Source organism: Dysidea avara, chromosome 6 (genome assembly GCF_963678975.1).
Source record: "Dysidea avara chromosome 6, odDysAvar1.4, whole genome shotgun sequence".
NCBI lineage: Eukaryota > Metazoa > Porifera > Demospongiae > Dictyoceratida > Dysideidae > Dysidea > Dysidea avara.
Genome location: NC_089277.1, coordinates 21,999,901 through 22,015,275, shown reverse-complemented (window position 1 = coordinate 22,015,275; position 15,375 = coordinate 21,999,901). Strand labels below are relative to the sequence as shown.

General features: G+C 36.5%; 1 protein-coding gene across 1 annotated transcript in view; it reads right to left on the bottom strand.

Annotated features, from left to right (window-relative positions):
• Positions 1–9,079: 9,079 nt before the first annotated feature.
• Positions 9,080–15,375, bottom strand: part of LOC136257463 (multiple epidermal growth factor-like domains protein 11) — a 100,975-nt gene continuing 94,679 nt past the window's right edge. The window contains exons 4-6 of the mRNA XM_066050684.1: positions 13,634–13,729; positions 12,519–12,614; positions 9,080–9,130 (exon numbers count right to left, since the gene is read on the bottom strand). Coding sequence (XP_065906756.1) covers positions 9,108–9,130; positions 12,519–12,614; positions 13,634–13,729 — 215 coding nt within the window. The 3' untranslated portion in view covers positions 9,080–9,107. The remainder of the gene's footprint in view (positions 9,131–12,518; positions 12,615–13,633; positions 13,730–15,375) is intronic.

The window sequence follows — 15,375 nt, the reverse complement described above, 5'->3', positions numbered from 1 at the left end:
TGACTCAAGTTTGTATGTTATAAAGAAAGCAAACAAGATTATCAAAACAACTGTTAGACTAGCTGAAACCCTTCAGAGATCAGCGTTTTCTGGTGTGGGAGATGATGTCAACATAGATGAGGACAGTAACCCAAATACAAACCTCTGAAGTCACTTGATGAGGAAAAAGAGAGGAGCAAAAGGCATTTAAATGTTATTTAGTAGCTCCTTGCTGTTAGAACCATAAGCCGCCAGTTGTGAGTCAGTTGCCACCATCAACAGATGGTGGTTGTTTTGGTAAGGTGTACAGGTTTTCATGGATTCTCCTATAAGCGTTATAATAGGTCCATGTTCAGAACACTTTTGTCTAAACTAAGGCTGAAACGAATAGTACGAATATTCGTTATTCGTTCATAAAGAAATATTCGTATTCGTTAAGAAATATTCGTTATTCGTTAAATATTCGTTATTTGTTAAATATTTGTTAATCGGATAATGTACACATTTAACCTTGAAAACATTTTGACAACTGAAAACTGTCCTTTTAAAATATAATTATAATACATATAAAGGACTTTTCTTTTTTAACATTAAAGTTGTAGTAGTAATCAAAGTGATTTTGTCCCTTTCAAGCACCTAATTATACAGAAAATTCTTAAAGAATAATTTGTTAATTCGTTCATTAATTTGAAGAATATTCGAATACCTAAAATCTAATATTCGTTTCACCCCTAGTCTAAACCCTACTTAATACTGTATGTTTTACTAAGATGGCTTGAAGGTAGGAATTCTTGGGGTTCTAGTATTCTGTGGAAGCCACCAGAATTTTAACAGACCACAGAAAGACAATCGCCTTTCCTTCCAAGCAATAGGAGCTGTACCTAGTAGCACCCGTTCACCTTGTACACACCCCAACTTCTTTTTTATTAACTTTGCTTGTGGGATACATGCAATTTTTTTATTTCAATTTAATTTTATATAATATATGCTTACCATGCAGTTTTTGCAATGTACTATGATTCTACATAACCATCAACTAGGGCATACAATATAATTATTGTGTCTACATGTACTCGTGGTCTTACATATAACCGTTGATAAGATAACCGTTGTGGCCTGTTGCAGGTGCTGTACTGCTGATTGAATTAGACACCAGCTGATTTGATAAGCATAGCTTTTCCAATGGTTTGGTAGCTGGATATGGTCACTGTCTTGGCAGATGTAGCCACACCAATGCAGCGACAGCATGTTATACTGCTAATACTTCTGTACAGTTTGCATTGAGGGGGTGACTAAAGTAAGGCTAAACTGGGCTCCAGTCAATGGTATAACCTCTTGGAAGGTGAAAAAATAATCTTTCAGTGTTTTCTTGGTTGCCCAGTATTGAGGTATCACCATGGCTAGACAAACTACTGGTATATATAGGTGTATACATAACCTAGTGTGTAGTGTAGTGCAGTATGTGTGTATGTGTGTGTGTGTGTGTGTGTGTGTGCCATCAGGACCAAGCAGTACAGCATCTGCCTAGTACTAACTTGCTTCAATCCTTACTGATGCTCAGTTGATTTAGTTGATTCTCGCTATATAGTAGGCCTACTGACTATCCACCTGTCCATGTCTTACTAAGCAGTGTTGGGATTATTGTGTAGCTTCAAGTTCACCAGTTCACCATCCTCTATTGTACAGTCCTCCTAGTCCTGCCCCCGTGATACCAACTCTAGGACCAGAATGATGCACAGGTATATATCTCAGCATGCTTTGTTTTGTGTAATAGTAGTAGTAGTAGTGTGTGTGTGTGTGTTTTGTAGTGTGTTTACATTTAACCATGAAAAAGGTTTACTTCAAACCCCTGGTACATTTTAAACCGTTCTATAATTTGTAGATCACAATTCCCATATGAGTGTATATTCTTATCTGCATTTATTGGTGACATACTAAGTTAGTTAGATATAGTGATCCTTACACAGCTCAAATTGATAGAGTGATATATACCCAAAGGTAATAATTGCGTAAGAGTCAGACATACCCTATACTACCATATTTTTTCCATAGTGAATAATAGTTAATGGCAGAAGAGCTGATGGTGTGTACATGACAAGCAGGGATTGTGATGTGTTGATTGGTGACAAGGACTACTACGTAACTGCTCTGCTTATCCTGTTTTGCTGTTTTAAATAGCTGTGACCAGGCCTGCGATAATAGGGCATGTGGGCACAAACTACATCCCACAACATAACAGATCATATTTCAATGCTGGAATAAAATATTTGTATTCTGTAACTTTTAGTATAAAGTCAATTAAATGTTTAACACAGGCTAAAAGTTGCATGACTACAGCACAGTGGCATAAAAAGTTATGGGCAATGAAAGTTTGAAAAAGTAGGCAAATTTTATGTGCCCACATGCCTTGTTTTGTAGGCCCAGTCACAAAATTTATTTTAAGCAAATTACAGTACATGCTTTGTATTTCTAAATACTATACAAGCTATAAATGAATTATTGGATATGGAGCATTCCAGGCAAGGATTCTACAGGGTTTTAATACAACTGGAAGACTGAGACAGTCCAATAACATATCGAAGAAATGTTGATATCACTGCCAGTGAAACTGCTGGTCAGTTTATTTTTATCCCATTATTGAGGTAGATGGTGACAGTGTTATCGACTACACCATTGGCAGTCTAGCCCACATGCAGATACCAAGACGAGTGGGGCTAATACATCAACAACACTGCCCATATTTTTAAGGTGATTTTGCTGTGAAACTAACTATGTATGCGATCTGCATGAACAAGAAACAAATGTAGGATATACATAGATTATAAAATGCATTTTGTTATTATCATGAAGAGCTCTTATGAAAATAAACAATAATAATAATACCTTCTGCAAACATGACACAACCTCAAATATCACTGACATATTATGCAAAAAGTGTATATAGACAGTGTTGGGAGTACGCATTACTTATGTAATGCATTACAAGTAACGCATTATGTAATATTTATTGCTTTTGTGGTTACAAAGTAATTTAATGAAATATGTTATAAACTGGTAATATAACTTAAGTTATTTTACTTACAAATGTACATATTATCTAAGTAATGATGTTATGGTAACAAGTCTAATATTATGTAATATTATTTCTAGCGTAAAATATTGATTATTGTCAGCATTTCATCAAAACCATCATTACTTTGTAAGTGAACAACCTATGAAGGATCAATTTTCACTGTTCGATAGACTGTTCTTCACTCTCCATAGAAACCGAATTTCGAAGTGCTAGTGAAAGGATTAAGCTTGGTACATCAAAAAGCGTAAAACCGCAAATAAATCAATTATCGTCGAAATGAATCTATTATCGACCGCCCAATACATTTCCATAGAACGGGTTTAGAAACTTTCCACTCTAACTTTCTGTGGAATTAACGGATTCCCCAAAGACTTTTACATAATGTGGGAATATCCTTGGGAAGTAAATGACTCAGGTTTGACTTTGTTATGCTGTTCTATCATTCTGTAATTACGTTATGGGTTTTTTCAGTTGATGAAAAACCACCAAACTGTTCATAATAACTGGGTATCTAGGATCTAGGACTAGTAGAAAATATAAGAAATACTTTTTAACACTAGCCAGTAAAGAAAAGCACATAATTTATTTTGCTCTTTATTTAATCTGTATACTACTAATCTCGTAATATTACCATTTATGTTATGCATGCTTCAATATTATCGATATACATCAATAATTGGTCACTTACTGTACAAGTAACAAGTAACAAAGTTACTAATCTCATTAGAAATCCACTGAGTAATGCCTAGCCACAACAAAGTAATGAAGCCTACTGACTGAAGCTTATTCACCAGCTTCTTACTTATAACCAAGATTTGCACATTGTCCAACAATGCAATCATGTCACGTGAAAAGGTGGTAGTTTCACACATGACAGCTTAAGGCTGTGGAAACAAAGTAGCTATAATTATATTTAATGAAGTTTAAGACCTTAAGTTAAATTAATGTGGGTAGGGCTGCAGTTAAACAGTAATCCATCAGTTGAGTGAGTCATTGTCGCTAATTGCAATTACATTATGTGTACGTGCGCACACATGTGTGCACTTATTTTGCAATTAAATCACGTGCGCACACATGTGCGTGCATATTGGAATTATACATGTGATAAGTAGCACCACATATCATAGCAGTGGCGTGAAGTGAAGACAGCTCATAATCTGGAATGGAAGGCCCTTCATTCTCGTGCTGGACAGAAGTAGAGCCTGTTGGTGATTGTCTGAAAGAATGTTGCGAGACCAGTCCGTTTATGTGCTACCTTTGAAATTGAACTAGATGGGTGCAGGGACTAGCTACAGAAGGTGAGAGGTTGTCTGAGGCAGTGGCACGGCAGCCAGGAAGAGCCAGTCTGAAAACGCTTAAACGTATATCGAGTCCGGTGAGCCCATTCCATGTAGCTATTTGTTTTTATGATAGTGTGAATGCAAGGTACATGGGATAATGATTGTTACATTGGTAGGTCTCTAAAGTGCTGTGTAAATTAAGTTGTGACCGAGGCTGTTGCAAAAAAGTTAGACATATAGCCACTCATGCACGTATCTCAGTAGTGCAATAAGGTGAATAAGTCACTGTTCACCCCCAGGCTAGTAAAACTACTGGAAAACAGCAGCTTTTTCGTTGCACAGCTGCAGTTTAAAAGCACTATGAGAAGCCATAAATGTGTGCTTGGTTGATTTTACTATTCAGGGCTTACCATCAGCACAACAAACATGTGCAGCCTAGATCAGTCTTGAGATGTGCCATGGGAGGGACAAGTGAACACAACACAAAATCACTGACCATTTTTTTAACCAGTTATCACAGCTATCTGAATTAATATTAGCAGAGGATCTAATGAAATATATGTGAAGACTTTATTGTCTATGGTGTTAATACAGGCCACGTCCTCATTGGCAACCAACTATAGCTAAAGCCAGTGGCATTAAAACTTTTCAAGTTGTCCTAAGTGCGATATAAATCAACAACCCATTTAGCTCCTTCAAACTACATGGCTACATTTAGGGTTGCTACTATATTAGTCTAACTGTTTAGTATATCAGATTGTTTCAGTTTTCTACATTCTCTTACTATGCTGATTTGATTCAACATGGCCAAACTTGTTATTTAGTGGCACCTTGAACTATGTGATGCCAGTGGCTAACAAAATGAAGTGGATATCATCTCTGCTTTTCAAGTTGCTTGCAAAATCAAGACACAATCATATGCAATCACATGCACATTCCACGTGAGGATTTAAAATCAGTTCTGATGGAAATTTGTGTCTTTTGTTAAGAGTATTTTACAGTACATCAGGTTAAGCTGGCTATCTGTATCACATTTCTGTTCTGAATTTTTTGCAAGCAACCGATCAACAAACAAAAAAATGCTGTACCAAAGGATAAACTTCTAACTATTAAGTGGATTTCTGCTCAAGGTGCTGTCTGGAATGTGCTGAGTGTATAGGTGAGCATGGTGTTGTCTGGAATGTGCTGAGTGTATAGGTGAGCATGGTGTTGTCTGGAATGTGCTGAGTGTATAGGGGAGCACAATAATACAATAATGTGCGATCATGGAATGTGTTGAGTGTAAGTGAGCACGACATAATATGTGTGGGGAATTTGCTGAATGTATGCATGTATTTGGTGGTCGCCATGCATGCATAAGATACTGTTGGCTTGGTAAATAACCTGGGGAAGCACTGGTGTAGTGTTCTCTCCTTATTAATTTTGTTGCTGCAGACTTCGAGGTACCCCAATAGTATGAAAACCAGCTACTGTCAATACCTACTCAGTGCTCAATATGTAATGTCTTTTACTTGATTTGACAGACCAACGTATGGTGTGGTCAGCCATTGATGCATGAGGCTGAGTAGTATTATGTAGTGTTTATTGGGAGTTTATTATTTTGGTAGGTCATAATGTCAAAGTTTTTCAATCCGGTTATAGTTGTTGTGACCAGTCGGAAATGCCAGTACACCAAGCACATTACTATACCTTATATTGTCTAGGCATATACCACTCTCTCAACCTCAGAAATATTGATAACCAAGAAATGCATGTTAGTATGCTGACTAAAAAATGCCAGTGCTGTTCTTATTGATTGCTATGTGGCTTAGTGGGAGAGCATTTATGGTTGATAACTTCCCTGTGATTGGTCAGAAAATGACAGTATTACGGGCTGTTATTTTGATCTCTGTTACTGCACAAACACATTACTATACCCTATTTTTTCTAGGCAGTCTGGTGCATATACCAATTTCCCAATCTCAGAAATACCCATAACCAAGAAATGCATGTTAGTATGCTGACTTAATAATGCAAGTACTGTTGTTATTGAGCGCTATGCAGCTTAGTGTGTAGAATACAAAATGGTTAGTCACCTCCCTGGGTTGTAACACTGTATGCTTGGCTGTAAATTGTGTCATTAATTTACTGAGGTAGTTATTGAAATAAAGAAGCCACCTAACAGCTAAACATCACCTCTTTAGACCTCCTCTTTCTGTTTCCCAGACCTCAATAGGCTACAAGCCATGTGCTTTCTAGAAAAAAGCCCTGGATGCCAGACAACCAAATACAAAGTGTGCAAATAAAACAATCCACATGCTGTAGCTGAATGTTGTATTAGAGTATTTTATAATTGTATACTAGAATATACAGTGGACCTTCCTATACAGTTCTCCATTATCTAGGCACATCTGCTGTCCATTGACTATGTCAATCACCATAATGGAGGCATTCACTTGTCCTCTCATGTTTGCTATTTGTAAATCTGATACGGTACTCTCCATCATCTTTGCATAATTGCTTTACAAACCATGTTCTAATAACGCATATTCACATTCACAAAGAGAGTGAACCCAAGTCACTAATAAAAATTAGAAAAATAATTTTTGGTGCATACATACATAAGTGAAGTACCCAAGTTTATTTATGTTTATCACAGTGGTTCTGTGCACAGTCACCAACTATACCATATAAAAAAAGTTTGCACTGTGGCATGTTTTTAACAATGTTGGAATAAATGACACCTGGATTGAATATACCTGTGAAGTTGTGTACTGCCTAAGCACAACTGCTAATCCATCCAGGCTGTATGCCCCTTGGGTAGGGACCCGCCGATTATGCTCATAATTTTACCTATTATGCTATGCTGCACTGCTCAAAAATTCACCTATTATGCTTAAATTAATGCTCAATATTTACCTATTACGCTCGATTATGTTCAATGTTCATGCCTTAGTTCATATGCTTTGCTACTAGTTTAACACTATATAGAAAGAAAAAAATGAGTGGCTGGAACACAAATAATAAATTCTTGCTGCATGCCTGCATGTAAGAGACAAGATCAATATACTCTAATAGAACAGTCAGTTTGATGATTGTTCTATTAGAGTTACTGACTGCTCTATTAGAGTATATCGATCTTATTTTGCAATTGTCATTTTCCCAGCAAGAGTTTACACTATCGTACAAATATTTAACCTATTATGCTGGCATTATGCTCTATGCTTTTAGGTACCTATTATACTCAAAATTATGCTAGCATAATCGGCGGGTCCCAACCCTTGGGTTTTCATTGCCACTGCTGCTATCCACTTTGCTCAACTCTGTGGTAGATTGCTTATGGACTATTTGCCAGTTTCCTGTAATAGCTACATCACTTGCGGGGAGACTACACAGCATCTTGTCAGGTACCCATGTTTAGTAGACATCAAGGTCCACAATTGTCATATTACATATTATAATATAAAGGCTTGCTACCTATAACTATAAGTATATTTCCATCATATCATTACTTTCTACATAATACTGCATATCCTCATCTGGGTGAGTGTATCTTTTATGCATTTTTGTCAGTATGGACTTCCCATGTTGTAGTTTTGCACCATACATGTGAACCAGTTGTGTTACAGGTTTCCCACTAAGAGGGTTGGCTTGGGGGAAAGGTTGGTAATCACTCACCTTTATATGGCACTAGTAAATATGGACAGGTCATCCCCAAGCCATTAGGTTGGTTGGTAAATGAGACCAGTGTGGTACTTAGGTTTGTAGTATTATACCAGTAGAAAGGAAGAAAGGACTTTGCGAATACTGGAGGTGCTACAGTGGGACTCTGGGAACCTGTACGTTTACTAAACCCAACCACCATCCTAGGATGGGGTTGTATCCAAGGACCATTAGTCTTACTACCAACATAAAATGAAGTTTAAGACCTTAAACTAAGTTAATGTGGGTAGGGCTGCAATTAAACAGTAATTCATCAGTTAAGTGAGTCAACGTGCACACACGTGTGCGCTTATTGGAATTATATGTGTGATAAGTAGCACCATGTGTCACAGCAGTGGCGTGGAGTAAAGACAGCTTGTAATCTGCCCACCCACCTCCCGTTTCACCAGCTTTATACCCTGTATTCCAAAATACTTATCAAATAGTATCTAACAGCATTACATATGAATTATACCAAATATACAGGGTATATAGATACAGTGCGACCAAGATCATTCAAATGTTATTTGAACCCCTGATTATCCTAGCAATATAAACGATTGTTCTATTAGAGTAAATTGGCATCAGGTTTTCGATAAGAATACTGTATGTTCTTTTGGAGTAGTCTGGTATGTTGATGAATGGACTTTAGCTGTCTGGGCAAGTTTGTGTCTGGGAACTAGCTGTCATAATTGGTGTTACACATTTCTATGTACCTGTACATTGTGTTGTATGAAATGTATTGAATTTCATTGTGTAATATGTGTACATAAAGAGATGTATGCATAATATATGGGTGCTACTCAAAGGCGGGTACACAGAGATTCAGTTTGAGTATACTTGTGTACAGATATGATCAGTGTAAATGCATTAATCAAAGCAATAAAGTGTATATTCTCCGTATAAGTAGTGATTTTTTTACTGCAGCTGTCTGTCTATTGTTTGCTGTTACTACAATAATATGTGTGGTATGTCATCTGCTGTCATTATGGCATTCGCCTTATGACAAGGAAAAACAATAGCCTCATGCCAACTGACAAACAAAAAGAGTACATGCTTTCCTTGGTAGATCTTTAAAGTTGATCACATGTTCCTTACCAATAGTAGATGTGCGGCTCTGCATGACAACAAAGTTACAGATATAAAGTTATATACATATAAACGATGCTCATAAGCAGGTACGAATGACATGCTTTGATCATAATGGGTAGATGACATGTGTGAATCATTGGACTATTATGTATGGAATTTTGTTTTGTGATGTTCATTGTTTGCCACTATAGGAGTGTGGTTTTACGCATAAGTATATGTTTCTTATCAGTGGTAGATCTGCAGCTGCATGACAACATAGTAACACCAGGCCCGTAGCCATGGATTTTGAAAGGTGGGTTCTTTTTGACCAAAAATGGACCTTTAGTAAAGGTCCAAATATTGTGACTGTTCTATTAGAGTGGTTGACTGCTCTATTAGAGTATCTCGATCTTGCATTGCATTTAATCCATGCAATGAATGAGTTACTCGAAGCACTTAATTTAGTTTCTTATTAGTGGTATCTAGTAAACTGTAGCTAATGTACTTTTGCTCCTGAAAATTTGGACTTGTATACCAAAAATTGTGGACCTTTTGGTTACATTATGGACTTTTTTACTGAAATTTGGGACCTTTTTTCCAAGAGGTCGGTTCTTCAGAACCCCCCGAACCCCACCTGGCTACGGGCCTGAACACAGATCTTGTATACCTATATGCACCTGTGAATCACATATACAGGGTTATTGAATTGCTGTGTATATTGCTTGCTGCTGTTTATTGTTTGCTGCTTCCAGCTTCTGCATGCACCACTATTGTCAGTTTTTTTCCAAAAAAAAATCTATTCAGCTGCATGGTGTACATACGATGTGCATGACACAACACCTGTATGTATACAGGCACAAATATATATTAATGTTGAAGCTACTGTTGTATAGGCTGCTTAGTGTTGTTCATTGTTTGCTGCAATGTTATTGAGATGTGTGTGTGGGTTATTTGCTGCTATTGCAGGATTTGCAATGAGAGAATGAAAGAACTTCTATACCTATGTGGCTGCATCGCAACCTAGCTGCAGTCATGTATGCGTGTTAATTGCTGCTATTTATGCCCTAGCCAGAATTATTTACAGCATAATAGGTAACCAAAAGCATCAAGCATAATGTATAATACTGATGATATTTTAAATTTAATTATAAAGTGCAAAGTGCGCGCTTAAAAAGAAAGCCAATGATCACAGCTAGTACATATTATTAGTGCATTTTATATTTTTTTAAAAACAACATGTAATGTAACTTAATTATTAAGCATTACTTGGTTGGTTATTCACACACTGCAGAAAAAAGATAAAGATACTTTAATAGAGCAGTCAATTACTCTAATATAGCAGTCGGGAAACACTAATATTTTACTCTAATAAAACAGCCAGTATACTCAAGCATAATCTTGATTTGAACACATAATTTTGAGCGTAATAGGCTAGCATTGCTCAAAAGCATAATAAGTAATAAGTAAAATTGCGAGCAGGGCTTACTGCTATTGCAGGATTAGCAATGAGAGAATGAAAGAATTTCTATACCTAGCAGCTGCATGGCAATCTAGCTGCAAACGGTGTTCATGATTATATGTACTAACCTGGCCCATTAAAAAACATACATAAATAAACAAATTAAAAAATTAAAAAAATTTTTAAATGCGGATTGAGCGAACTTTAATAATCAAATTGTATATGTGAGTCTACAGCTGCATGGAAACCTAGCTGCAAATTACATTCATAATAGTATGCTAACTTGGCCTAAAGAATTGTGAATTGCACCTTTACAAAACAAATTGTATAGAGTAGATACAGAGGAGGCTGGACATGGCACACGTGAGCGCATATATTTGTATTGAAACTATAACCAAGCCCTCAGCAAAGTTTTAACAAGCACCATTCAAAAGTGCACCTCAAGTTTAGTATTTTAGGGAAATCTACCCAATTCAACCCCACTACTCCAAGCCTGTAAATCGCTGTTGAAATCTTAAGGGACCATGTGTGCTGCAAGCTTCATCAGTTATCTACGGATAAATAGATGGGTATAAGGACACTTTACGTGCTTGTAGTTGAGCCGAATAAACATTTAAGGAAGTAACATGGATGCTGAAATTGCCTCCAAGTAAACTGAAAAAAAGAAGCGGATGCCGCCATCCTGGCCTCTAGGAGAATTGATTAGAGACGGGAAGCCTGAGAGCTAGTGTTTCAATAAGAATTCTGTTGTACATCACAAAAAACCAGTTGCTAATACCTTCCTTATCATCATCTTGGAATTGGAAATATGCAATTAACAGTAATAGTATTTAGTAGTGCTTATATCGTGTCCAACCTCCTCTGGAGTAGATAGGTCCGCAGCTGCATGGCAACCCAGCTGCAAATGGCTGGCATAATTGTGTGCTAACTTGGCCCATAGAATTGTGAATTGAATGAACTTTACTAAACAAACAAGGAATATAGTACGTAGATCCGCGGCTACATGGCAATATAGCTGCAAACTGCTGTGCACTTGTTTGGCCCTTTGAATAATGTACAAATTAGCTACCAGCTACTAGTGTTGTACACTGGTGTGCAATTAACTGGTTATCCGGTGTTGTTTAGGTCAGCCGGTGTTGTCTAGATCAGCCAATAACCAGTGAAGAAACCTTTAAACTGGTTATTGCCCACCCACTTGGTAAACCATAAATTACCGCTGCTGACAAGTGTTAACATCATAACATAACCTCAAAGCATGTGTAAATATGTGATTGCAATAACTGTTATTGCAAGACAGGATGTTGATGATCACTTTGGTACCACCCTAATCCTTCCAGCAGGCTTGTTTAGTAGCATTATGTCTGCCAATATACAAACAAACCAATTAACAGGTTATTGTCAATTATTGGTAGGCAATTAACCGGTGACAAAAATTTTATAGGTGTGCAACACTACCAGCTACACAAAAAAATAAAATAAATAAATAAATAAAACCGTGTGTAGCTGTGATATGTAGGACTGCAGTTGCATGGCAACATAGCTGCAAACTCGTCTGTTCCCTTGTGGAATGTAACAGTACGGGATCCTAATAGGGACTTACTGCAGCAATCCTCCTACAATCTATTTGTTTGTTTGAACTGGTAAATATGGACAGGTCTTCCTCAGGCCATTAGGTTGGTTGGTAAATGAGACCAGTGTGGTACTTAGGTTTGTAGTATTATACCAGAGAAAGGACTTCTCAAATACTGGAAGTGCTGCAATGGGACTCTGGGAACCTGTACATTTACCAAACTCAACTACTATCCTAGGACGGGAGTTGTATCCAAGGACCATTAGTCCTACTACCAACATTAACTTTATTTTATGGGTAATATGTAACTGTAACTAAATAGTTCAGTTGCAAATAATATGTAATGAGTTACCTTTAAAAAGCAATTTCCCCAACACTGTATATAGATATAATTATAGTACTTACGTATTCGACAGTCATATCCAGTCCATCCAGGTGCACATGTACATGTGTTAGGTTTTGTGCACCTTCCATGATTGTTGCATTCTTGATGGCATGTAGCTAAAAATGTGTTAAAGCAGCAAAGCATAAAATAACTGCAGCTAATTACCATTTTAAGTTTACAGTAACAGCATTTGCCTGATAGTTGCTACATACAAACATGTGTAGTCTATGCTATAGGTGCTGTGATAGTATGTACAAACATTATCGATACGTATACGTAAATACCAAGTCTCTATTAACAAAAACATTTATTAGAACACGTATGGGCACTTAATTGTTCAAGCTTGTGGAATTACAGTGCGCCAAAGTGTGACTACCTCTGAAGTGTTGATAGCAATAAGTGGTATTGGCAGTGGTAGTGGAAAAGGTACTGATAAAATTTCAGGAGAAAGAGGCAGAGTGAACACCAAAGTAGTACTGCTTTCATTATCTACATGTAGCCTCTTAGCTTTTTGGTGAAGGGATGCTGGTACAGTTTGTGCTGATGCTCAAATGTAATGGTGTAATGGGTAAGCCAAAGTGTGCTATATGTAGCTATATCAATCGCTTTTGGATTGCTATCTGGATCAATAGGAAGCAGTGTTGATCTTGTTTCATTTATGCACCCTGCCAAAACCACATTCACAAAATCCTACCAGACAACTGCTGGAAAACGATAGTTTAAAGTCTATTCATATGATTTTTCCATCACAGTGCAACACTTTTTCTGTTTCACTTTCATGCCAGATATAAAATTTAATGCCTTTTAAAACATGTGATATTGCAAAAATTCATTAAAATACATTAGAAACAATATTGTGTGAGAGATGTTTGAGAAGATGGTGTTGCCTGCTGTAATGACAACTGAGGAAAATTAATAATAGGACTGTGTTAACTAATATACGGAAGACATTGACTGAGATTAATAATGGTGAACGGCCAATAGCAGAAAAGACTGCATCATATCGTCATTGACCACAAAAGTAACAACTGATGATGATTATAAACGCATCTGAAAAACTGCAGACTGTTTGCATCACATTGTTATAGAATACAGATTGTTACAGAATACGTACATTAATTGCATGCTTACGTACGTGTTTGACAGTCACGACCAGTCCATCCAGTTGAGCATGCGCATGTATCAGGTTTTACACAAGTTCCAAAATTGTGACATGTTTGATAGCAAACAGCTAAAATAAAATAAAAAAACAATGTAAAGAATATTGAAATGCTACTGCAATGGGTTTAATTAAGCTTACCGTACATATTTTTAATTGCAAAGTTATATCTTACCTTTAATGTTTGTCAGTAAATAATACAAACACAATCAGCCATTAAGTAAGGTGGCATAGTACATATGGCAATTGTGCATTTTCTGATATAAGCACCAAATTTGGCACAGTAGAGAAATGCAAATTTGGATATTGGACCATTGCACACCTCTTAAATGGGCTACACCCCTTTTATTACACACGCAAACAAATCCTAATTTATTCATCTTACAAACAATGTAACCAGTGCAAATAATGTCTACAAACAATTAAAACACTCTTTATATGAAGTTTATGCATATTTGTGACCGGATTAGCAAAAAGGTACCTTTTCACACACAAAATTTGACCCATTTTTTAACCTTTAAAGCTTTATAATTTTTTTATCATGACACATAATTGCCTGAAATTTTCCATTAGTGTAGCTATAGTATCTGGCTGCATTGTGATACTAAGAGGAAGTTAATCAGTATAAGGAGTCAATTGTTACATCATTTTGTTTGCTGGTATGTAAAATGTGTGGAAAAGGTACCTTTTCGCAAATCCGGTCACATTTATGTAGCTGTGACGGTGTGCATACAGGTGTAGTTGATGTTATGTCCATTTTGCTTCTATACTGAGGACACAAACTCAGTATGGATCCACCGATTATGCATTATTTTACCTATTATGCTATGCTGCACTGCTCAAAAATTTAACTATTGTGCTTAAATATATGCTCAATATTTACCTATCATCAGTATGCTCAAATTATGCTCAATATTTATACCTCAGTTCCCATGCTTTTCTAATAGCTTTGCACCTTATGGGAAAATGTAGGTGGTTGAAGCAACGACTGTAAATCCTTACTTGTCAAAATGTATGTTATAGAAAAGATTGATATACTCTAATAGAACAGTCAGCTACCTGATAATTATATTAGAGTTACTGACTGTTCTATTAGAGCATATTGATCTTTTTGTGTGATATGTATTTTGAAACAGAAGAATTTGTAGTATTGCACAAGGTTTATGGCTATTATGCTAGAATTACGCTCAATGTTTTCAACCTATTGTGTTCATTATTATGATAACATAATCAGCATTCCCCTAACACTGAGAGTAAAAGTTAATATATTTCCTGGTGATATGTGAATGTTTAATATCAGTTGTTTACCCATTTGATATATTCATGTAATCATGTAAAAGTGCCCATGTAATAACTATCCCATCCAAAAACAGCTTATAGCTGTAAAAAAAGTGCGCGTCCAAGTAAAGCAGAGTTAACTGCGACAAAAAGTAATGATATCATAATGCGGCCATGTGCGAGGTGTGCAAGTTGTAATATTAGCTAATCAGATAATACAATGTTATTGTTAAAGTGTTAATGAGAACTATGTGATGCTGCTAGTTTTGAAGTGTGTGAGCATCTTCATAAATGCCACATAAATTTAATTCTCAATAAAGCAATGTGTATAGATTCTCTGATAGTAATAAATAGTTTGAGTTTGGCCACCTTTCCTTTGTTCGTAGCATTGCTGTATACAGGAAAGGCGGCCAAACTCAAACTATTTATTACTATCAGAG